Genomic DNA, 24,124 nt, shown 5'->3' on the forward strand with positions numbered 1-24,124 from the left:
AGCTACGGACACCATCGGCCAGGGGGCCCCCACAGCACCATCCCACAGCCCTGCCCCCCACGGAGAGGCTGTGTGCATGGCACATGACAAGGCCTCTGCCTTAGCGTCTGTGCACAAGTAGGCTCTGCTGCATGGCAGGCTATTTGCATAGCCGTGTTCATCCCAGCCTTCTCACGCAGAGAAAGGAACCGAAACTGAGGGTTAGCGACTGCCCTGAGAGAGATGCCAAGAGCAAGAGAGAGCCCCAAGCAGCACAGGGTGTGTGGATGCAGCAGCAGCCCACCTATGCCCCTGATCTGCAGCCAGGCGGCATGGAACACCAGGAGCTGTACGGGAACTGGCTGTGCCCACCACCGTTCCCGGGGAAGAAACTAGTGAGACAAACAGGTAAAGACGAAGTGACCAGAAATGGGGAGGGGGGAGGGCAGGTGTGTGCAGAGGTGTGGTCTCTTGTGGCTATGTGAACTGTGCAGCCGTGTGCATTGCAGGGTGTGTGCAAAGAGCGAGTACCTGCAGCCGTGTGCGCTTTGGGGGCGGCAGTACATGTCAGCCCGTTTGTGTGTATGTGGGGGGGGGGACATTGTGTAAGTATGTGCCCGGGTGCATGCTGTTTAGTGTGTGGCCGCTTTGTGTGTAGTGCAGAAGGGTGCGGGCGCTCTTCATGGTGTGTATGTGTTCCGAAGGGACGGGGTCAGATAGGATAAGGGCAGCCAACCGCGAAAAGAACACCTCTCTCACCCAGCTGTAGCGGTGGCTGGGGAACCACACTGTGGTTCTCACTTGCATCAGGGTAGAGCTTTGTGGAAGAAAAGGACTTGGAAAATACCTGAGGAACCACAACCGACTGTGGCCGGAATTCCTCCGCCCCGACGCAGGCAGCCACACTGAGGTCACGGGGAGAAGGGTGTTCCCAGGCCCAGTTCCTGTGGAGCTACAGGTTGAGCCTCTGTGGTCCAGGACTCTCTGGTCCAGCAACATCTGTGGTCCAGGAGGACCATGGATGTTGCTGGACTAGAGAGCCCCAGCATGGGGTTGCCAAAAGCTGGGAGCTCAGAGAGTCTGGCAGCAAGAAGCTTGCAGGGTCAGGGGGCTGGGGGCAGGGAGCAAGCCAGGAGGTGAGCCCCACTGCTGGCTGGAGCCACAGAGCCCCAGCAGCTGGGACAGAGCTCTGCCAGCAGGGCTGCAGCCCCGAGTTGAGCTCCACCAGCACTAGCCAGGCCAGTGGCCAGAAGGAGAGTCCTGGAACAGCCTGAGGGCTGACCTCGCCATGTCCAGCAAACTCCCTCTGTTGGGACTGCTCGGGTCCCAGGGTGCTGGACCGTCCAACTAGGAGGAAAGTTGCAGCAGCTTGCACCTGGGTAGAATTTAAAGGGGCTGTTTGTGCCACAGCAGAGAGCAAATTTGAGCCAGGTCTCAAGCTGGTGTAAATTGTCCTCTGTCCATTGACTTCAGCACAATGACACCGATTCACACCTGGCTCCTCTATCACTGGGACTTTGTCTATACTGCAGGGTTTTTGCAGAAGCTTTTTGCAGAAGAGATCTTCCACAAAAACTTCTTGCACAAAAGCACGTCCAAACCTCAACAGTGCCTCGTAAAAATGACGTGCTTTTGCACAAGAGAGTGTCCACACTGCACGGACGCTCTTTTGCTAGAAAGCTTTGATGGCCATTAACAGAATAGCCATCAGAGCACCTGTGCTTTTTCTGATGGGCTCTTTTTGCGCAGGAAACCCCTGCGAGCATCCACACATGGCTTTTTTGTGCAAGAGCGTAGTGCAAAAAGGAGTTTTTCCTGGTAGACTGGAGAGAGCTGGCAGGAGACAAGTTGCTTGATCATTGTCTTCGGTCAACCCCCTCTGGGGCACCAGGCACTGGCCACTGTCGGCAGACAGGATTCTGGGCTAGATGGACCTTTGGTCTGACCCAGTAATGGCCATTCTTATGTTCTTAATACGAGTCTACACTGCAGAATGACCCCGGGGGCAGCAAGGGTCAGGAGATGGGCGACCGGGACAGCCATAAATGCATTGGGCCAGTAGGGGGCAGGGGTGGGGAAGGGGCAGCTCTACTGTATACTTCAGAGGGTTTGTGTGTCTGTCTGTTTGTTCCCCAGTGGGAGGGCATGCACCCCTCCCCCAGCTGTGCCCGTTGCAGTGGCCATGGAGAGGCATGTCTCACCTGGCCCCAAGCCTCTGTGATGAGAGGGGGCTGGAACTGTCCTCTCTCCCCAGGGCAGCCTGCACACTGACCCCCTCCTCCCCAACCCCACCCCAGAGCAATGATTGAAATGAAGAAAACCAAAACTTACCTAAGGACCCGAGCAAGGCTGAGTAAACCTTGCAGTTAGCTCATTGGTAGAAGGACCCAGCTACAGTCGGGCTTGTACCAGAGTTTGGGTAAAAAAAGAATCACGCACTGAAGTGCCAGAGTTCTAGTGATGCAACTTTTCCAGTGCAGACCAGCCCTCGGGGTCGCTCTCTTGGGCTATGTCTACACTGGCGGGTTCTTGCTCCAGAAATATGCAAATGAGGCTCAGCGTGGAATATCGCTGAGCCTCATTTGCATACGTAATGAGCCACCATATTTTGAAGAAGAGGCTCTTGTGCCAGAAGGAGTTGTCTGCCCTGCCCCTTCTTGCGCAAGAAAAGCCCTCTTGCGCAATGCCGCGACGCTGATTATTTTCAGGAATAACGGCATTGCGCAAGAGGGCTTTTCTTGCGCAAGAAGGGGCAGTGTAGACGCTCCCTCTGGCGCAAGAGCCTCTTCTTCAAAACATGGTGGCTCATTACGTATGCAAATGAGGCTCAGCGATATTCCACGCTGAGCCTCATTTGCATATTTCTGGCATAAGAACCCATGCAGATATAGCCTTGGAGTCAATGAGCCAGACCCCACTAAGCAAATGCTGATTTACACCTGCTGGGAGTCCAGGCCATCATTTTTTCTTTGATGAACTTCACCATTTTTTTTTTTGTCCTTTTGGGGAATAGTCTCAATTTGTGTCCTAATTGTGTGTTACCCAAACTGGTTTGCTGAGCAGATCCTCAGCCTTTCAGATCCCTTGTGAAATCCAAAAAACACAAGGCTTCATGCCCTTTCCCTGACTGGCATCTCCTTGGAGCAGGTGTCTAGTAGGAAAAGTTCGTGCTTACAGGTTCTAAGCTTCCTTACCAATGGCTGTGATGCCAGCATCGGACCCTGTGGTGGTATCCTCTAGAGCAGTGTTTCTCAACCTTTTTTAAATAAAGTATCCCTTTAACGCCCCCCCCACACACACCATTATAAGTACCCTCAGTACCTACAGTTTTCAGACACACAATTTTTTTTCTACCATTGCAACACATTTGTTTAAACAACTTAATCACAGCTGGGTGGGCAATGAAATGTTAGGGTGTAAAAAGTCCAAAGATAATAAAGCACTGTTAAACTTAAAACAAAAATTCCGTTTTCTCCAAGGGTACGTCTAGACTACAGGCTTTTGTTGACAGAAGTTTTGTCGACAGTATCTGACAAATAGCGTCGAGACTACATCTAGTTCTGTTGACAAAGCAAGCCGCTTTGTCGACATGACAGTGTAGACGCAAAGGACAGCGTAGATGCAATAACACCTTCTGTAGACAGAACTCTGTTGACAAAAGGTGTTCTTCCTCCTAGAATGACGTTTACCGCCACTGACAAAACTGCCGAGTTCTGTCGATGTTATGTCGACAGAACTTGGCGGTAGTGTAGATGCAGGTATAGTTTTGTCGACAAAAGTCCACTTTTGTCAACAAAACCCTGTAGTCTAGACACCTCCCAAATGTCAGTTGTGTTGAAGTACCCCCAGACTTCTCTTGAGTACCCCTAAGGGTACCACTGGTTGAGAAACACTGCTCGAGAAACACTGCTCTAGAGAAGTGCTTCCTTTCTCCAAACACCTACCTTTTTCTCCCTTCTTTTTTTGCAGGGATTTACCACTTACAGGGGAGACCAGTAAGTGCAAGTCACTTCAGATCTGGTGAGTCCACATTATTTCCTCCTCTTGTTCCTTGGATCTGGCTTCCTGCACCTGGGCCATGGTGCCAAATGGACCTTGATGAGATGCCAGTACTGAGAGGCCTCTATTCCCAGCTCTGCCAGTGATTTATGTGTAACCCTGAGCAACTCCCCTCCTCTCTCTCTCTCTCTCTCTCTGCCTCTCTCTGCCTCTGTCTCTCTCTCTCTCTCTGCTTCTCTCTCTCTCTCTCTGCCTCGGTTTCCTCATCTGTGCAATGGGTATAACCCCTTCAACCAACAGGTACTTTGAAATTTGTGCAGAAGGAACTGATTCTCCTGTCCCATGCAGCACTTTTCTTTATTAGTTTTTATTAGTAGTAAGGTAGCAACTCCCAGCTGCCCCGAGCTCAGCGTTCCATTGGGTGGGGTGTTTCACAGTCACATCACCAGAGACTGCCAACTCTTCAGGGTAGGGACAGTCTGAATTTACAAGACAGGCAAAGGCTGTGATAGGACACAGGCAGGAAGTGACTGGCCAACCGTCGGTGAGTGGCAGAGCAACCAACAGTTGCTCCAGTCTAGACCAGTGGTTCTCAAACTTTTGGCCTTCAGCCCATCCCGTTCAACACAAACCTTCCTGTGGAACAACCACCCATGATGATAAAATAGGTGCAGGAGGTGGTGGGGAATCTGGCTGGGAGGTTGGGCACAGGAGCAGGCTGATAGTGGCGGTCTGGCTGGAAGGGAGGAGGTAGGAGCAAGGTGGTGGTGTGGGGACTCAGAAGGAGGGGATTATTAAGGGGGAAGGGAGTGTGGGGTCTTGGTAGGAGAGGGAGTCCATTAGGGCAATGGGAGTGTGGGATCCAGGCATGAGAGGGGTGGGGTGCTTACCTGGCTCAATGCCTAGGGTTGCCAGATGGTTTCAACAAAAATACCAGACACACTTCACATTACATCACAATCTACATGACATCTTATTTAAAAAACAATGGACATTTCTATTTTCTCATTTCTATTTTCTCAATTTGTTTCCTGAACAGAAAGCTCAAATACTGGACTGTCCGGTTCAAAACCGGACACCTGGCAACCCTATCAATGCATCTTGCTGCTTCCAGGCACCGCCCCCTGCTGCTCCCACTGGCTGTGATTCCAGCCAATGGGAGCAGCAGGGAACGCCTCCAGCTGGGGAGAGGGGGAGTGGCAGCACCCAGAGCTGCTTCCTTTCCTTGCAAGCCAGGTCTGGCCCTCAAGACTTACCCTTTCCCTCCCCGCACAGTGGGTAGCTGGCATGGGGCTGGAGCACCAGCACAGGCTCCCTGCTGTGGGGGAAGGGGTGAGCCCACCTGCAAGATGGTTGCAGACCACTAGTGGTCCCCAGACCATACTTTGGCTAGTGTCCTATGCACCAGGCCAGCCATCGCCAGCCCACGGCTCGCGAGCCGCATGTGGCTCTTCACCACCAAAAGTGCGTCTCTCGCAGTGTCCCCCCTAGCTCCCAAAGCAGCTGCTGGGACCTGGTTCCCTGTGCTCACCGGGTACTCCCTGTGCTGTGCCATCCAGCGCGGGAAAGCAAAATGACACTGGCAAGATAGCTGCCGGGATCCTGATGTGGCCAAAAAGCCAAAAGCCAAACCAGCGTTTTCATTTAAAGAGTACACTTTTTTTGGGGGTTTTTTTTTTGCTCAACAACTCTTTCCACTATGTCCACCACTATTTTGCCTTTGTACTAGGCGATGGTGGCTTTTGGCTTTGCTCAGTAAACCAAACCTATGGGACCAGCCAACAGCTCCTAGCTTCAGTAGTTTCTCCAGATTCGCCCCGGGACAAGGGAGAAGAGAATGAGGCTCCTGAAGAAAGGAACTTCATCCCCTTCACCCTTCCAGGGGCGGAGAGGGCGGGGGGGAGATCTCACTGCAGGTGCTCCAGAGTTCCAAAGCTACGGAGAAGCTCAGGGCTCTTCACAGACCGCTCTCAGATGCAAGGGGTCTGCTCTGACCTGAGTATTAGTACAGGCAGTCCCCGGGTTACGTACAAGATAGGGACTGTAGGTTTGTTCTTAAGTTGAATCTGTATGTAAGTCGGAACTGGTGTCCAGATTCAGCCGCTGCTAAAACTGACCGCCAGTTCTGACTTACATACAGATTCAACTTAAGAACCCCAAGCTTCCCCAAGTCAGCTGCTGCTGAAACTGATCAGCACTGATTCCAGGAAGCCTGGGGCAGAGCAACTCTGCCTCGGGCTTCCTGTAGTCAGCGCTGGTCAGTTTCAGCAGCGGCTGACTTGGGGACGCCTGGGGCAGAGCAGCTGGGGTGCTGCTGGGTTGCTCCAGTAGCACCGCTCCTCGGCGCTACTGGACCAACCCAGCAGCACCCCAGCTGCTCTGCCCCAGGCGTCCTGATTCAGCCACTGCTGAAACTGACCAGCAGCGGCTGAATCAGGACGCCTGGGGCAGAGCAGCTGGGGTGCTGCAGGGTTGGTCCAGTAGTGCCCAGAGCGGGTGCTGCAGGACCAATCCACAGCGCCCCAGCTGCTCTGCTCCAGGGTCCAAAACAAAAGCCTGGTCTGCTGGGGGGGGGGGGCACACTATCCGCGCCCCCCCCCCCCAGCAGACCAGGGACAGGGGGAGCAGAGCAGCAGCGGCAGCGGGGTGCCGCGCCTCTGAGGCTTTGCTCTGGCAAAGTCTCAGAGGCACGGGACCCCCCTGCCCCCCCGCGGCTGCGGCTTCAGTCCTGGTGCCTGTGGTCTGCTGGGGACGGTCCCCAGCAGACCACAGGCACCCGGTCTCAAGCGGCAGCAGCGGCGGTTCCCGCGCTCCTGAAGCTTTGCTCTGGCAAAGCCTCAGAAGCGCGGGAACCCGCCCGGTGCCCCTGGTCTGCTGGAGACGGTCTCCAGCAGACCAGGGGCACCGGAGCAGCTTACGAACGGGGCTTTCTCGCCCCGGAGCTCGCAGGTAGCAATCCGCTACCTCGACCTCCGGGGCGAGAGCCCCGTTCGTAAGTGCGGATCCGACGTAAGTCGGGGACTGCCTGTAGTGCATTGGGCAGGAGCCTCCGCCAATGTAGCTTGAAGCGATGCCATTTGCACGGCCTGGGGATTTGGCCCAAATGGCCAATGGCTGCCCCGGGATTAATTCTTCTCATCTGTGCAGACTCCCCAGATAGCTTTGACAATGAGGAGGACTATGACGACGTCTCCATGTCTGAGGTGGGAGAGCAGATGCTGCAAAGGCACCCGGCTCATGCACAGAACACAGATGCCACAAGCCCGGGAGGCACAGGTAGAACCTGCATCTTCTCTTCGCTTGCTGGCCGGGTCAGTCCGTGGGGATGAGTGGAGTTTGGGCCCACAGCCACACGTGGAGCCACACTTCCGGCTGCAACCCGGTCTGGAGAAGCCTGCATCTTACTTTCCTTCCTGTTTTCAGGGGTTTACGTGCTTGCTGGGAAACCAGCGTCGCTGAGTCCCCCAAGGACAGGTGAGTCGGACTCCTGCAGTCTCCTGTCCCTGGGACCCTGCTGCCTGTGGTGCTCGGGGTAACTGGATTCAGCTGGGCCGTGGAGTACCCATCAGATGGGAATGACTTTTTAATAGCATTAGCAGAGTTCCTAGTGGCTTCATAGATTAGGACTGGTGCCCTAGTCCATATCTAAACTAGGAAACGATTCTGAAATTAGTAAATGTTACTTAACTCCCACTTTAACAAAATTGAACTAGCATGTCCACACTATGGGGAAGCCTCGAAATTAGTCCGAGGCTGGCTCCCTTAATGTGGACGCACTACCTTGGACTTAGAGCCCCAGAAACCACTGGGGAGTAATTAGTGTGGCTTAGACTGGGGAGCTGTTATTTTGAAATAGCAGCACCCAGCGTGTCCACATGACCGCTCTTTTGGAATTAGCTTTACTCCTGATTAAAAACAGGAGTACAGATCTGGAATTCTGCAGCTGTTATTTTCAATTAACGGGCTTGGTCGTGTAGATGCTCCGCTTATACATTCGACCGGGTAGAGGGCTGTTATTTCAAAATAAAATCCAAGTGCAGACCAGGGCCCAGAGCATGAAATCCTCATATCCAGGTGCCACAGCCCTACCTAGAGCCGATTGGACGCAATGCCGGAGAGGTGAGAGGCCCTCCGTTCTCTTCCCCAACCTCTCAAGGGGCGCCTACCCTAGGGATGTAATAGTGTAGTTGATTAACTGATAAACCAATAAGCAAAAGCTTATAGGTTAATGCTATAAGCTACACGCATTTCCTTTGCCCCCTTTCCTTGCCAGTACATTTTTCAGCAGGCTGGCCAGCAGCCTGGCTCATGCTGGATCCAGGACCTACTCCCGCTGCAGCTCTTCATTGAAAGTGCATTAGAGCCAGGTGGGCAGGCAGCCCGGCTCAATTCTAGCTCGTGTTGGGAGCTCAGACTCCGCCCTAGACAGGGGCTGCTGCCACCCTGCGCTGCTGCCTCTTTCTCAGAAGCAGCAGCACAGGGTGACAGGCAGCTGGTCCGGGAGGGGACCTGACTCCCCGCACTGCTGCCTCTGATATAGTGGCTGCCAGCCCCGCCCCCGGGGACTATAGAATAGTCGACTAATGGATAAAATTTAATGAGATTACTAGACTATTCAATTAACTGATATTTAACATGCCTCGTCTACACTGCACTCTTAGCTCAAAATAAGCTACACAATTGCGTAGCTTATTTCGAGTGAATTTTGAAATGGCTTATTTTGTAATTAGCACCAAATTTTGAAATAAACTGCTATTCCGAAACATCTCTTAATCCTCATGGAACAAGGTTTACCGGGACGTCAGAATAGCGGGCCTATTATTTTGAAAGACATTTCAAAATAATGGGCATGCTACCAAGACGTGGAATAGCTATTTTCTAGACGTACCCTCAGTCTCCTGCTCTAGCCATGAGAATCCAATCCCTATTCAGAGCTGGGGGAGAGAATCAAGGAGCCCAGATTCCTAGCTCTAGCCTCTAGGCACCGCTGCCCTCTGAGAGGCGAGTAAAGACTGCAAGAGTCCGGGATTCTGGGCCCCACCGTGCTCTGACCACTAGACTGCACCACGTCCCCTTACTCATTTAAGAGAGAGCCATCACTGTTTTCAGTGCAACTCAACATGATTTTGAAAAAGTTGGAATAACCACAGAGTCATCCCTTAAGGTCAAGAGCGTGGGGAAAGCGCTGACTGGGGCAAACGATTCTCGGGTGCTTCCTGCTAGAAAGTGCTGAGCATCCAGGGAGTTGCTGTCAGATCTAATCATTGCTGCTCTCCACAGCGGACCCCCTTCCTGACTCCAACCACGGAAAGGGCCACAGAGCCAAGTCCATCATGACCCTCTACGTCCTGATGGGGATTTGCTTTGCAATGTGGGCCGTCCTCCTCTCAGTGGCAGTGGTGAAGTGTAAGTCTCCACACAAGTTGGTACTGACACCTGGGAAGAGTGCTGCGGGCAGGGGGGAAGAGAGGGATAAGGGAGCTACTGGTGGTATTCTTGGCTCTGAAATAGACTGTGCTAGGAGAAGCATGCCACAGGGGCGGAAGTAGGGAGAGAGAACCACAGAAAAGCAATTCCCAGAAAACTTGCATTGCTCCCCTGCCCGTCCGATTTCAGTTGCACTGGAGCAAAGCACCCCTGACACAAACAGCTCTATTAAGCGCGCGCGCACACACACACACACACACACACACACACACACACACACACACACACACACACACACACAATGCAGGGCCACTCATGACAAACAACCCCCAATCTCCACAGTAATCTCGGTAACACTGGTGCAAGCGCACCATGCTCTGTGTCTCGAAGCCGTCGCACTAGTGCAAATCAAGAGTAACTTTGGCAACGTCACACCGCTGTCAGCCTCATTTCCTGTCACCCAGAGCCCTGTCCTGACTCGCTGTTACTTTACACTCACCTTGCACGTGGGTAAATAGCCGTACGAGGGTCAGGCCAGCAGGGGATCAAGCTCCGTCCATACAAGTGACACCGGGGTACCACTGACTGCTGAATGGGCTCGCACGATGATTGAACACGGAGGATGGGATGAGTAGGGAGGGTTACGAGCAGCTCAGACAGATCCCTGCTCCAGTGGTGTCAAGTCCTCTCCTAGGGAAAAGTTAGTGTCATGTTCCCCCCTGTGTTCTTATCAGTGTTACTAGTTTACTTGATCAGTCACTGGAAGATCTACCCGGCGTTGCTCAGGTCCTTAACTCTAATGAGTTTTGTTTTTCTTAATTTTAATCATTGCTCTGGGGTGGGGCTGGGGAGGAGGAGCTCAGTTTGCAGGCTGCCCTGGGGAGAGGGGACTGCCCCAGCCCTCTTTCACTGCAGCAGCTCGGGGCCAGGAGGGAAGCGCCTGTCCATGGTTGCTGCAGTGGGCACAGCCAGGGGAGGGGTGCATGTCCCACAACTGGGGGACAGACAGACACACAAACAGTCACACAAATAGACAAACTATGAAATATATAGTGTGTGCATATAGATATAGATATAGATATATATAGAGAGAGAAACTCTATGAAATATAAATAAATATGTAAATAAATAAATCTCCTTTTCTCCACCCCTGCTCTCCTGCTGGCCCAATGGGGTTATAGTTATCCCTGTCTCCATCTCTGGCCCCTTGCTGCCCCCAGGTGGTCATTCTATAGTCCCAGGAGGTCTCTCCTACCAGACCTCTTCCCTTTCCATTTTGTGAGAAATAATCAAATTCTAAGCACATACAAGTGTTTTGGCGCAATCAAACCCTGACCCGGCATTAAGCTATGACAAGAGGAAGCTGCCTACCAAATATGGTGGCATTAGATCTTACCAGTTAGGAGGAGTTTTTGACCAAACAGACTCACAGACAGACACACATATAGGGTGTGTCTAGACTACATGCCTCTGTCGACGGAGGCATGTAGATTAGACAGATCGGCAGAGGGAAATGAAGCGGCGATTTAAATAATTGCGGCTTCATTTAAATGACTGTCCTGCTCTGCCCATCAGCTGTTTGTCAGCAGAGCGGGTCAGTCTAGACGTTCCCCTGCCAACAGAAAACCCTTTTGTTAACCACCCTGTTATGCCTCGTTTCATTTCCCTCTGCCGATCTGTCTGATCTACATTGACAGAGGCATGTAGTTTAGACGTACCCATACAGGCAAATACACAAACTCTCTCAAATAGAGTATTATTACAATCTAATTATTATTTGCACAAAGCCAGTGAACCCAGGTGAGCAGCAGGTGGGACTGAACCTGGGACTTTAAGGGCAATGCCATGAGCCTTTACAGCATGCGCTAAGAGCCTCTTGCAAAGGCTGTAGAGCAGACTTTTCACTCCCTGCTCAGTGCCTCTGGGTTACACTTGTATTACAGTCATGCCTGGAGAACCAGTTGTGCAAGACACTGTATGGGAATGTAGGGAAAGGCAGTTTTTGCCCCTTCAGTCACAATGGATGAGGGTATATCTACACAGTAGAAAATTACCCCAGAGCCCATGGCAGCAGTCTCAGAGCAGGATCAGTTGACTTCAGCGATCGAGGGTCTGAGGTCTGAAACTGTCTGCACTAGAGACGGGTTTTTTTGCTGTGTAGACATACACTAAGAACAGCAAAGGGTGGGACGGTTGCCTGGCAATGCAGTTGAGTCCCATCCCAGCCATCCCACACTAAGGGATCAGACATGGGGCTTGTTCCAATGGTGTAAACCAGAATAACTCCCCTGGGCCAGATACACATCCGGCATAAATCAGCATACCCCTGAGGCATAAGCCAACTTATCACTCGTGGGTTGAAACTTCCCTTGGAGATAGGTGATTGCTGGCGTATCTCCCCCTCCCCCCTCCCCCCCCCCCCCCCCGACGTAGCGGGTGGAGGCCACTCCTAGAGCCAAGACACTAGATTAGATAAGAGTCCTGATTTGACTCAGACTGGCCATTCCTCGCTAGCTGAGCATCTGGCCTATTTATCTGAGCGTGAATGGACAAGCCGTGTTCTTTCGTTTCCTTTTTTAGACTCGGAGATGTCAGAGGAGTTAAAAGGGTTAAACTATAACTACTCGGAGATGCTAACGAATGGTAGGTTCTGGGACTCTAGCCCACACGGAGCAGGTATTTCTGGGGATGAGTGGAAAGTTCTGGGCTTGAATTAGGCAGGGGGAGGAGGGGACGGGGCCACTCTGGCAGTGCCAGCCTTTTCAGGACTCCATCTTCAGCCCCACCCCGAGGCATCTCGAAGCTCTTTGCAAATAACACACACAAAAAAAAGCTGAACAAGCCACCCCCCGGATCTGATTTTCCTTTCCCTGGCACCAGGGAAAGAACCATTGGCGTCAGTATTTCTATTTCAATGCTTCTCTTTACACCAGAATGACACCCTTTGGCTCTGATTCAGCTCTCACATCTGGAACACCACTGGCGCCAGAGGAACGAGTCCAGGTGACAAGTGGTTTAAGTGAGAGCTGAATCAGATCCACGGAGTTGAATGGAGTTACTCCTGACTTACACTGGATAGGATGAGAGAAGAGTCAGGTGGAGAAACAGAGACTCGAGAAGCAGAGGACTTGATTAAGGTCACACCAAGCAACTGGGCAGTCAGAGCATCCTCGGTTGATCCATGTCAGTAAATGCAGTTGACAGCAATGGAGGCGTATCGCTATTATTCTTGATCTGTATTGTGTTAGCATCTCTACTGTGCTAGGCACCGTGCAAACATATAAAAATCATGCTCCCTGCCCCACAGACCTTACACTCAAAGACAAGAAACAGTAAATAAATGGCAGGAGCACAAACTCCCAAGGAAGGAACGAAGGAGCTGGCCCTTCACAAGGAAGGCTGCCTTTCATAAGAACTTACGTCTAGTTTCTCGGCTTCAAATGGAGCTGAAAGTGAAATTCAATTATTCCTTGCATTACACCAAGGGCTGGGCCCCTTTGTGTGCAGGCACATGAAAAAAGACAGCCTGTGCCTGCACCATCTAAGTAGGCAACACGGATGCAGGGAGAGAAGGAAAAGAGACTTGCTCAAAGTCACAGGCAGCGCTAGGAACAGAACCCAGCTGTCTAGCGCAGCATCTGCTACACCGTCCTGCCTATGCCCTATTGCTTCATGTGAGGCTTTGTATTTTTCAGTGCTGCAAGCCCTGGCCGATGCTCGAACAGAGCGAGAAGAAATCCAGAGCAACATGAACAAAAGCTATAAGGAACTGTGGGACATCGCAGGTGAGAGACCACCGGGCCCATTTTCATCTCTGGTGTTTTCACATGGTCTGATCATGGTGCCAGTGAAAAATGTGTCAGCAGTTCTACCCCCGGCAGCGTTACAAGGGGCAGGGGAATGAAGGTCAGTTTCTGCTCTTGGTGACCCAGTGTGAATGATTCGGCCAAAGAGTATTAAGTTGCTTAGGCTGTGTCTACACTGCAGAGTTTTTGCGCAAAACCTACTGTTTTTGCACAAAAATGTGCGGAGCGTCCACATTACAAGCGCATTCTTGCACAAGAAAAAGTACAATAGATTGTCAGAAGAGAGGGCTTTTTGCACAAGAGTTATTCTTCTTTCTATGAGGAATAAGCCTTTTTGCGCAAGAGTTTTTGCTCAAAAAGGCATGTGTGGATGGGCAACAGGGATGTTTTGTGCAAGAAACCCCTATCGCTAAAATGGCCATCACAGCTTTCTTGTGCAAGAGAGCATCCACAATGCCATGTGCTTTTGTGCAAGAGTGTCCATGGCAGGATTTTAAGCCAAAATCCCAACCATAAGAGATTTACAGGTCAAAATGGCTCATGGGAACAAACTGCAATTTCTAAAAAAACATGCCACACGGGCCCAGGGAGCCACCCCACTACATAAGCAAAAAGCTGCTTTCTGCGTGAGCCAGAGGTTCGGATGGTAATGCAGGGCCGTGCTGAATTCTGCCTTACAGAGTCCATCTGCAGTGCTCTGCCAGAGCCTTTACGCTGTCACGCAGGCTGGAAGAAGTTTGAGAAAGCCTGCTATTTCTTTTCAAACATGACAGGAGATTGGACATGGGCAAAGCAGTTCTGTGTTGATCAAAAGTCTCACCTGGTTTCCGTTAACACTGATGAGGAACAGGTAAGCCCTCCCCTTTGCTTGCTGTAGCGCCATTCAGAACGGACCGGGTAAGGCTGAGGGATCAAATTCTGCTGTCAGCTCGCGCCGTGCCGATGGAGAGTAATGCCAGTGAATTTGGAGGGATTTCACAAGTTTGCCGAGCCTGATCATCCTCCCTGAGGGATGTGACTGCTCCGGCTGCAATGACGCTACCCGGCTGGGAGAAACAGGATCAAGCAGAGGGTGGGAGTCTGAGACTTTCCTCCCAAATGTGGGTTGAGCTCTGAGCAGATCCTGAGATGTGGAATCTGCAGAGCTCTACTGAAGACAATGGCGCTTTGTGAATTTCCATCAGCCAGGGATCTGGGCCGAAAGACTTCAGCAGAACTACCCCAGCCGAGTCTGTGCTGCTGTGATAGTCCTGAGGGGATGGTTATAGCAGGAGAATGTTGGCTAGAGATGTGGCGGGATTTGGGTCCAGGCCTCCCCAGGAGGGATGGGACTAAGGGCGGCCAGACCTTAGCATTGCCTGGACCATGCTGTGCCTGCCCCGGAAGCCCTCAGCACCTCCCAGACAGCGCCATGCAGGGTGCAGTGGTGAGCTGGGCCCTGGGGCACCTCCCACCTTTACCCACCGTCAGCGGCCCTGCCCAATCCTACTGGGAACTCCCAAACTCATCTCCCCTACGGCAGAGACTTTTGGTCACTAGACACCAGGTTGATGTACAAGTGAAAGGCCGATGGTGGCCCATCTCGGTGGCTGCACTGGAAATGTACAGACTGACCACTCAGCTTGGCCTTCCTGCTGTTAAATCCTTTTCCATTCCAAAAGACAGGACTATGCAGCACTTTAAAGACTAACAAGATGGTTTATTAGGTGATGAGCTTTTGTGGGCCAGACCCACGAAAGCTCATCACCTAATGAACCATCTTGTTAGTCTTTAAAGTGCTGCATAGTCTGGTCTTTTGTTTCAGCAAGTCCAGACTAACACGGCTGCATCTCTGTTACTTTTCCATTCCAGGCTTTCTTGAAAGAACATAGTGAGAGTGACAAGACGTACTGGCTGGGGCTGAGCGATGCAATGGAGGAAGGGAGGTGGCAGTGGGTAGACCAGAGCACATATTCTACCAGGTAAGGCCCTTCTCATGCAAAGCCCTTCTCAGAAAACTAGCCGGGCACTCAAGGATCCTGTTTTGTCTCCTGAAAGGGGCCTGAGTGGGCTCGGCTCAGAACAGGCACTGACTCTGGGCAGCAGGAAAGCTGAACTGGGCTGGAATCTTAGCATGGCTGGTGGGTATATCTTCCCTGGCTCTTAGTGCTCAACTGCTCCCTCTTCCTATCCCTATTCTGACCGTTCCTGAAGGTTCCCACGACAGGCTGTTGCAGCTTGCGGACGGGTGACCCTTCCCCAGAAGTGGACCTGTTAAGAGTGAAAAGCCAGACCTGTTAGCATCACACTGAACCTGGAAAAGAGCCATTCAGCAGTAATAAAACTATGTAACAGGCACCTACCCACCCTGAACTTACTGGCTGTGTCTAGACTGGGAAGTTTTTCCGCAAAATCCCCTGATTTTGCAGAAAAACTTGCCAGCTGTCTACACTGGTCGCTTGAATTTCCGGACGATATCATGTAAAATCATCAGTGCTTTTCCGGAAAATCTATGCTGCTCCTGTTCGGGCAAAAGTCTTTTTCAGAGAGACTTTTGCGCAAAAGGGCCAGTGTAGACAGCATAGTACTGTTTTCCGCAAAAAGCCCCGCTCGCGAAAATGGCAATCGGGGCTTTTTTGCGGAAAAGCGCGTCTAGATTGGCCATGGATGCTTTTCCGCAAAAAGTGCTTTTGCGGAAAAGCATCCTGCCAATCTAGACGTGCTTTTCCGAAAATGCTTTTAACAGAAAACTTTTCCGTTAAAAGCATTTCCGGAAAATCATGCCAGTGTAGATGTAGCCAGTGATAAAAACAGCTGTGCATTACTGTGTTACAGAAGCTTAGTTTAAAATTTGCTTTACATATTTCATTAGTTTCTTGCTGAAGATTATAAAAATCACATCTCTAGAAAAACCCTGGCATAGATTTTTAGATGCACAATCTGAGTATTTAGCATTAGCCTGAAATGCTTGGCTCGTCAGACATGCAGATGTTTCATAAAATCTTCAAAAGACCCCCCCTTATCCAAAATTCACATTTTAATTATTATAGTACAGAAACTGGCTTCCAAAGTCTTCCTGTCCTTTGTATCCAACCCTACTATCCTTTCACCCTTGGGGTTGAAGAGAGCCCTTAAGGGGACAGCATTCCTTTTTTCCCAAATTGCTGGACAAATGAGTTCCCCCTTTTATTTCTGACTATTTGATGAACTAGCTTTAAGATAAACCTCCATCAAAATCAGTACCTTACTAAGATATAGAATTCCAGCTCCCCCTCCCCCTACCATGCAGCTGTGAAAGGCTTTGGCCTCCAGAGCATTCCCCCCCACCGTGTGGCAGGTCCCAGCACCCCACCAGAGCAAGCCCTGGCCACCTGTCACACAGCCCCAGCTGACTGCCAGAGCTGGCCCTGGCCACTGGAATGGGTGCCCCCCCCCCCCCCGCCACGAGGCCTAAGCTGGCTTGGCCTGGAGCAGCCGCTTGCATGTAAGTGAGAGCTGCTGTACAGCTCTGCAAAGGAGCTGGGCGGGCGGGGAATTTTTTGTGCACAGATGCGCATCTTACACGGAACTATGGTCCTGGACCAAAGAAGTTCAACCCATCGTACCATGCTGCAAAAGGCTTTCCCCACATCATGCCAAGTAAATCTATTAGGGTACATCTACACTAGCCCCCTAGTTCGACCTAGTTATTCCGGGCTAGTCAGTTTCCAAAATGGCGACCGCCCGGGAACATGCTAATGATGCATGGGATATTTAAATCCTGCGCTTCATTTGCAATTTCAGTCGCCCTCATTAGCCTCCCTAGTTTGAATTAGGGGGCTACTATAGACGTACCCCAAGTCTGTAAGGTGCCACAGGACTCCTCGTTGTTTCTGCAGATACAGACTTACACAGCTTCCCCTCTGAGACTTGCTCCATGCTGATATCCAACTGTGACTACAGCAGCTTGAATCATCTGTTTTCTGAGCGCTGCCCATTTTTCTTCAGGTCCATTCTCTCTGTGCTACTCCCCCAAGGGTTTGATGTCCCTACGACCTGGTCTATACTAGGCGTTTAGACCAAATTTAGCCACATAAGATCGATTTTCTAAATGACGTGTCCACACTACCAAGCCTGTTCTGTCAACCTTAAGGGCCGGTGAAGTCAATGTCAGGTTTTCCTATTTCATAAGGAGTTTCCTGACCTTGCCTGGTCAAATTTACAGTAGCGTAGCTGCAGCTCTGGTGAAAGTCGAGGTTCTTGGCCTCCAGTTGGCATCCCACAGTGCCCCACTTGGACCACTCTGGCCAGAACTTGCACCTCTATTGCTTTCTAGATGAACAGGAAACACCCCAGGGAAGTTTGAATTTCATTTCCCAGGGGTTCAGCTGTGAGACCGTTGATGTTTGAAAGACAGTTCTCACATGCCCGTTAACCAACTCTGAAGGTCAGCATCCAACTTGTGGGGGCCCTGACTTCCACCGGGAACTTTCCTGAAGCTTGGTGAGTCAGCAGTGCTCTTTCGACTGACATGGCAGCCTGTCGAGATATTTTAGTAAGGCCAGGTGTTTTATCTTGGGTTCAACCCTCCCCATTTGACCCAGGCTTGGGACTGGCAGCACCAGCGTGCACCAGGCGGGGTTTCATTATTGTGATTTGTTGTTATTCTCTCTATTGGTAGATGGACTTGTCTTCTTGGGAAATGAACTGGGGCTTAGCATAAGTGGGAGCATCTCTGGATTTGCACCTGTTTTCAGCAGTCCAGACTCTAGTCCCAGGGATTCATGTGACACAGGCTGCCAAAGCGCCATCAAATGGAGACATCTCCTGGTTGTTTAATCAACTGGGATGGACTCACCTAGTAATTTAAACCTGGGACCCTCCAGTGCTCAGAGCAATGCCTTGGAATAGCTCTTGCGAGGGAGTAAGAACATAAGAACGGCCAGACTGGGTCAGACCAAAGGTCCATCTAGCCCAATATCCTGTCTGTCGACAGTGGCCAGTGTCAGATGCCCCAGAGACAGTGAAAAGAACAGGGAATCATGATGTGATCCCTCCATGCCATACATTCCCAGCCTCTAACAAACAGAGGCTAGGGACACCATTGATGGTTAATAGCCATTGATAGACCTAACCTCCATGAATTTATCTAGCCCTTTTTTAAACCCTGTTAAAGTCCTGGTCTTCACAACATCCTCTGGCAAGGAGTTCCACAGGTTAACTGTGGAAGAGTTGCCATTCTTGCCAACCTTCCTCTCCTACAGCTCCTTCTCAGTAAATAGGGGTACCATGAAGCCCTACCTGAGCACCTCCTTGTGACACAGCAAGGTCCTGCAGGCACATTTCCCTCAGTTCCCTCTACTAGGGTCAGAAATAAATCACTCACTTCCAGAATCTTTAAACAAGATTTTCCTTCCCCTGACATCTAATTTATTTACTGCACACACAGAGGTCTTTGGATTTTCCTTTTTAACTAAGAAACACTGATAAAACACCCCTTATATAAAAAGAAATTGGTGGTTATTTAATAAACACTGGAAAAGATTGCTTGTATATAAGGGCTTGTTGGCACAGAGCAGTAATTTGGATAACAGGAGGTGTGCTGGGGTGGTTGATTTCTAAGGCATACGAATGTGCTGGGCATTAATTTGTCCATGTAATCCTGCTGATGTGGCCTAAAGGCACCCAAACACACTTTGGGAACAATGCTATTCGGAAGCGTGCTTCGGGAACGTTACTGAGAGATCCTAGAATCCTAGGGCTGAAAGAGACCTCAGGAGTCATCGGGTCCAGCCCCCTGATCAAGGCAGGACCAATCCCAACTAAACCATCCCAGCCAGGGCTTTGCAAGCTGGGATTTAAAAACATCTAGGGATGGAGATTCCACCCGCTCCCTACGGAACCCATCCCAGAGCTTCACCCCCCTCCTAGCAAAATAGTTTTTCCTAATATCCAACCTAGACCTCCCCCATGGTAACCTGAACTAGCCCCACTGAAACCTGCAAGATGACTTAAGTCTTAGGGTATTTACATATTACAAATTACAGTACACAGAAACGGAAAGACGCAAAAAACCTCAATGTGTGTCACTCAGATAGTGCTAAAAATAAATCTCCAGCACTTAAATTAGGAAACCACACAAACCAGAAGCCCTATTAATACAGATGCCTTCCAAATCGCTCACCCTTCGGAGGAGGGGTCTTTCCAGACCTCACTCTTGAGGTGGGGGATTTTGGTCCTCCAGGCCAATTGAGTCTCACCTCAGATGCAGGGGTTTTTCTAGCCCTCCTTGCTTGGGCCAAGAGGATTTCCTGTATGTTGGGTGCGCTTATGTCATGTCAGGCCGGCTGTGACTTTAAACCAGCTTCTCCTCCACCTGGTGCTTTTTCACATTAGTTCCTTTGCTCCCTGGTGTGGGAGAGCATCGCAGACAACAACCTTCCACTGCCTGCAGGGTCTGCCTAGTGTGAGGGAAAAACAGGAGGAATATATGCAGCCCTCTGTCCCACCGCTGGTTCTGGTTGGTTAGGAGAGTGAGGAGCCTTGCCCTCTACCCCCACAAGACTTCTGGTCCTGGCCTCTTAAAGGAATATCCCTCTTAAAACAAGGGATAAGGGATCTTCCGGAAAAGGCTTTATTTTCCGAAAGAGCCGCGTCTAGACTGGCGCTTTTTTCCGGCAAAGCTCCGAGCTGAAAAAAAGCGGCAGCCATTTTTATGCTAATGAAGTGGGGGAGATTTAAATCCCCGCTTCATTAGCAATTGCGATACGTCTAATTTGCATCCCTTTTACAAAAAAGGGATGCAATCTAGACGTAGCCGAAGAGGACAGGATGTACAGGTGACAGGACTCACTGGGGTAAGAAGAGACTCACTCCTGTAGTGGCACCTTCTCAGGCTATGTTTACACTGCAGTTTTTTTTCTGGAAGAAGATATGCAAATGAAGCACTCATTAGCATATCTCATGCTCTCATTTGCATGGCAAAACCGCTGCCACAAAAAGGATCAGAAGAGGATATGCAAATGAGAGCTAGTGAGCACTTAATTTGCATATCCTCTTCCGATCCTTTTTGCGGAAGAGGTTTTGCCATTAAAAAGCCCTGTGTAGATGTGGCCATTTGTCGGAAAAAAAATTGTCGGGGAAAAAAAAATCTTTCGCACATGATCCTGTAAACCTCAATTTTTTGAGGAATAAGGGATCCTGTGCAAAAGGTTTTTTTTTCCGACAAATCGTCCCGTCAACACAGGGCTGTTTAACAGGAAAAAAACCAGCCTCTTCCATAAAAAGACTCAGAAGAGGATATGCAAATGAGAGCACGAGATATGCAAATGAGTGCATCATTTGCATATCTCCTGCTAAAAAAACCTTGCAGTGTAGACGTAGCCTCAGAGTCAGCTTCTGGTCTCCATGAGACAGTCATGCCCATTTGGCTTACTCTGGATTTACACTGTTACCAGAAAATGGAGGGATTGGGAGATATCTGTCTCTGCAGTGGCAGGAGCTCTATTTAATAAAGGGGTTGAGATCTACAAAATCCCTGCTTAGAGGCTACGGCTATTGGCATTGCCCAGAGAGGAATGAGCTTCTCCATTACTCCTCATGGGGATTAGCTCTGGAGCCTGAAGAACACCTTTGAAATGCTAACTCCGTCTAACTACATCTGCCGGCTTTATGTTGCTTTGTTTTTCTTGGTAGCTTCTGGTACATAGAGGGCCCAGACTCCAAGAGGGAGGAAGAAGACTGTGCCAGCATGAGGCCTTCTGGGATGTGGGATGATTCCAACTGCTCCCAGCCTAATTACTGGATCTGTGAAAAGAAATGGATCTGCTGACCCACTTCTCCAGCGTGCTCTGGCTGTGGATCGAGCCGAAGTCCCATTCCTTCTTCTGCAGCTGCTCAGTGGCAGACGAGCACTCACTTCAGCTCCCCCCAAGAGCTGGCTTGCAGGTGCCATTTCTCCAGTTTTGATAGCGCTCGCCTGATTCCTGCATGTTAGTGAGGGATTATAGGTTCTGGAGTCCAATTGATCTTGAAAAATCAGCCCCGCTTACCTCCAGTGCCGAATCATTATGAGCAAGATCTACCCAGCGCTGCTTGTGTCCTTAACTCAAATACGTTTTCTTTTTTTTCCTTTAAATCGTTATCCCAGTGTGGGGCTGAGGAGGAGGGGGTCAATATACTGGCTGCCTCATGGAGCGAGGACAGCCCCAGTCCTTTCTTGCTGCAGCAGCTTGGGGCCAGGTGAGAAGCACCTCTCCATGGCTGCTACCACTGCAGTGGGCACAGCCAGGGGCGGGGTGGCATGTCCCCTGGCTGGAGGACAGACAGACACACAAACACACACATTGTCTGAAATATATAGTAGAGAGCGGTCCCTTTCTCCATCCCTGCTCCCAGCTAGCCCAGTGCAGTTATGGCTGTCCTGGTCCCCATCTCTGGCCCCTTGCTGCCTCCCTGTGGTCATTCTGTAGCATAACAGTCCATCCTGCCAGATGCTCCCTTTCCATTTTATGAAAAACACTCAAACTCCAGACACATCCCATTGCCTTGGCACAACCAAACTATTACCTTGCTTTAAGATATGACCAAGAGGAAGTGGCGGTCCTAGCACTTATAATTTAGGAGGGGTTCTTGAACAAATGGACTCACAGATGGATGGCTAGACAGATAGACACACATTTCTAAAGTATACAGTACGATTCCTGTGATTGATATAAACGAATGTGGCAAGCATGGGTTTGTTGAGGCTTGATATGCGTGAATTGACTAAAGGATTCTGGGAGCAGGATTCCTTTTCCATAAGACAGATGGTATGGAAATGTACTGAGTGCGCTGAAATGCACGTATAGTTCAACACAGCACTTAGGTCCATGATGCTGTAAGACATCAGGGTAGCCAACATCCTGCTATGAGGCTTTTGTATGACTTTTGAACCAGTGAGCCTCAGAGTAACCAAGACCTTGCTTTGGGGACATTTGATAGACCAAGCGCTTGAAGAGAAGCGAAGAGAAGAGAAGAGACTCCGTCTAGGAGTTGAAGCTATATCTGCTTTGTTTGGCATTCAGGATACTGTGTAAGGTCAACATAGTTACTGAATGTTTAAGCTTAGGGAGCTGCCGGGCATTGAGGGGAGTATTATATAACCTTTTCCTGCATGTGTGATTCTCTCTAAAATAAACAGCTGTACATTGAGCAAACTAAACCAAGTTTTCACTGATATGGTAATGATCTGCTCAGCTGTGGGCCATTAAAAGATGTGTGTCAACACTGCCCAAGCTGTACCCACACTCTGGCTAAAATGATCAGCAGCTGAAACGTAATTGTATTGACATGTAAGTGTTCACCACTGGGGTTCAGAATCAACAGCCATGTAAAACAAACAAGGAAAGTTCATTTCTCTTGGAAGTATGAGGCCCAATTCTTTCACCCGTGTCTGTTTTAAACCATGGCAACAACTGATTTAAATTTAGTTATTTCTGCAACAATAGTATGTACCGAACTCTCAGAAATGTTACTGTCCATAGACTACTGGTAATTTTTAAACTTAACACTCTTCTCTCAAAAAATATGATTGTGTTGACAAGAATCTGTAAGGGGATGCACCCACTTCACTCACACCATGTATTTGCACCCACTTCACTCACAAATGCAACCTTAACTCTGCATTTCCTGGTTTTCAGACGTTTGATTTTTGCTCAACTCAGCATTCTTCAAGGGGACAACGTAGAGCAAGCAACTGTTACTATGTGTTAATGTAAATGTTTGTCACTGAATACGAGTAGAAAAACAATAAGAAAGCAAAGAGGGAGGCCCCAAATGGGGCAGAGGATATTTCAGAGTGCCTGCAATCTCATGACTGCCGCACCAAGTGTTATGCTCTAGCTCAGCTCAAATCATCCTGCTCAGGTAGTACAATGGCCATTTCCATGTTTACGCTGGGCAGCCGAATACCATGATGGTGTGGGAGAACTCCACAAATTCTATGCACAGGTTCTTGAAAACTGCCTGTTGGCATTTGCTCTCACTTGGCAGCTTCTCCATCCAAGTGTCTTTGCCAATGACATAGAAGATGCTGGAAAGGAGAAGGAGAAGGTTTGTGCTTCACTCCATACTTGCTGATCTGCAATCTGTCTGCTGAGTTCTCTAAGGAGGGGCAGGCCTGGAGCACAGAGCCTGCACCTGACTTGTACGGAATCAGAACAGGTTCCATCCAGGGTCATCTCTAATTCGAGACACAGCTAGCAGTGATCCACATTCTACTGGGTCAGTTAGGATGGACCATTGCTAAGAGATCCTGCCCTTATTCTTCTCTTGCTCCCTGACTGCTCAGTTCCAATGAGACACCAAGGCTGTGTCTACACTGGGCCACTTATTCCAGAAAATCAGCCACTTTTCCAGAATAAGCTGTGAGCTGTCTACACTGGCCCTTGAATTTCCGGAAAAGCAACGACGCTCTACTGTACAAAATCAGCCGCTATTCCGGAAAAACTATTCTGCTCCCGCTCGGGCATAAGTCCTTATTCCGGAACACTGTTCCGGAAAAGGGCCAGTGTAGACAGCCCAGTAGTCTTTTCCGGAAAAAAACCCCGATCGCAAAAATGGCGATTGGGGCTCTTTCCCGGAAAAGCGCGTCTACATTGGTCACAGACGTTTTTCCGGAAAAAGGGCTTTTCCGGAAAAGCAGCCTGCCAATGTAGACGCTCCTTTTCCGGAAAAACTGAAAACGGAATAGTATTCCGTTTTAAGCAGTTCCGGAAATTCATGCCAGTGTAGACACAGCCCAAAAGAAAATCTGGTTTCTACAGGATCAGCCAAGGCTGCCCCAGTGAGCTGGTGACACCTTCCCATACGAAGCTCCTTTCTATATTTACCCCCAAAAGACAGACATTTCCACCTGCTCCAATAAAGTTATTTATCCAAATTCAGGCCAGTGCAAGTCAGAAACAGCTCTGGAG

At 50.0% G+C, this 24,124-nt stretch overlaps 2 protein-coding genes across 4 annotated transcripts in view; one reads left to right on the plus strand and one right to left on the minus strand.

The window, feature by feature from the left end:
* The first annotated feature begins 204 nt into the window (after positions 1–204).
* On the plus strand, positions 205–23,690 carry LOC102449260 (hepatic lectin-like). Of its 3 annotated transcripts, none has more exons than XR_012896647.1 (10): positions 205–387; positions 3,949–3,999; positions 7,126–7,254; positions 7,402–7,452; positions 9,259–9,384; positions 11,986–12,048; positions 13,101–13,190; positions 13,892–14,061; positions 15,063–15,331; positions 17,506–20,857. XR_012896647.1 is itself a non-coding variant. In XM_025180415.2 (10 exons), the coding sequence occupies exons 1-10, from the start codon at positions 267–269 to the stop codon at positions 20,998–21,000; spliced, it is 1,047 nt and encodes a 348-aa protein (XP_025036200.2). In that variant the 5' UTR covers positions 206–266; the 3' UTR covers positions 21,001–23,690. The 3 variants fall into 3 exon arrangements, 2 of the variants coding, with proteins under 2 accessions (XP_025036200.2, XP_014424813.2); XM_025180415.2 differs by lacking the exon at positions 17,506–20,857 and adding an exon at positions 20,865–23,690 and having other exon boundaries at positions 206–387; positions 15,063–15,172; XM_014569327.3 differs by lacking the exons at positions 11,986–12,048; positions 17,506–20,857 and adding an exon at positions 20,865–23,689 and having other exon boundaries at positions 206–387; positions 15,063–15,172.
* LOC102449495 (A.superbus venom factor 1-like) overlaps positions 23,100–24,124 on the minus strand; it is a 72,029-nt gene continuing 71,004 nt past the window's right edge. Inside the window, exon 40 of the mRNA XM_025180411.2 lies at positions 23,100–23,241. Within this exon, the coding sequence (XP_025036196.2) occupies positions 23,100–23,241 (142 nt within the window). The remainder of the gene's footprint in view (positions 23,242–24,124) is intronic.

The sequence above is a fragment of the Pelodiscus sinensis genome, chromosome 19, assembly GCF_049634645.1.
Source record: "Pelodiscus sinensis isolate JC-2024 chromosome 19, ASM4963464v1, whole genome shotgun sequence".
Lineage (NCBI taxonomy): Eukaryota > Metazoa > Chordata > Testudines > Trionychidae > Pelodiscus > Pelodiscus sinensis.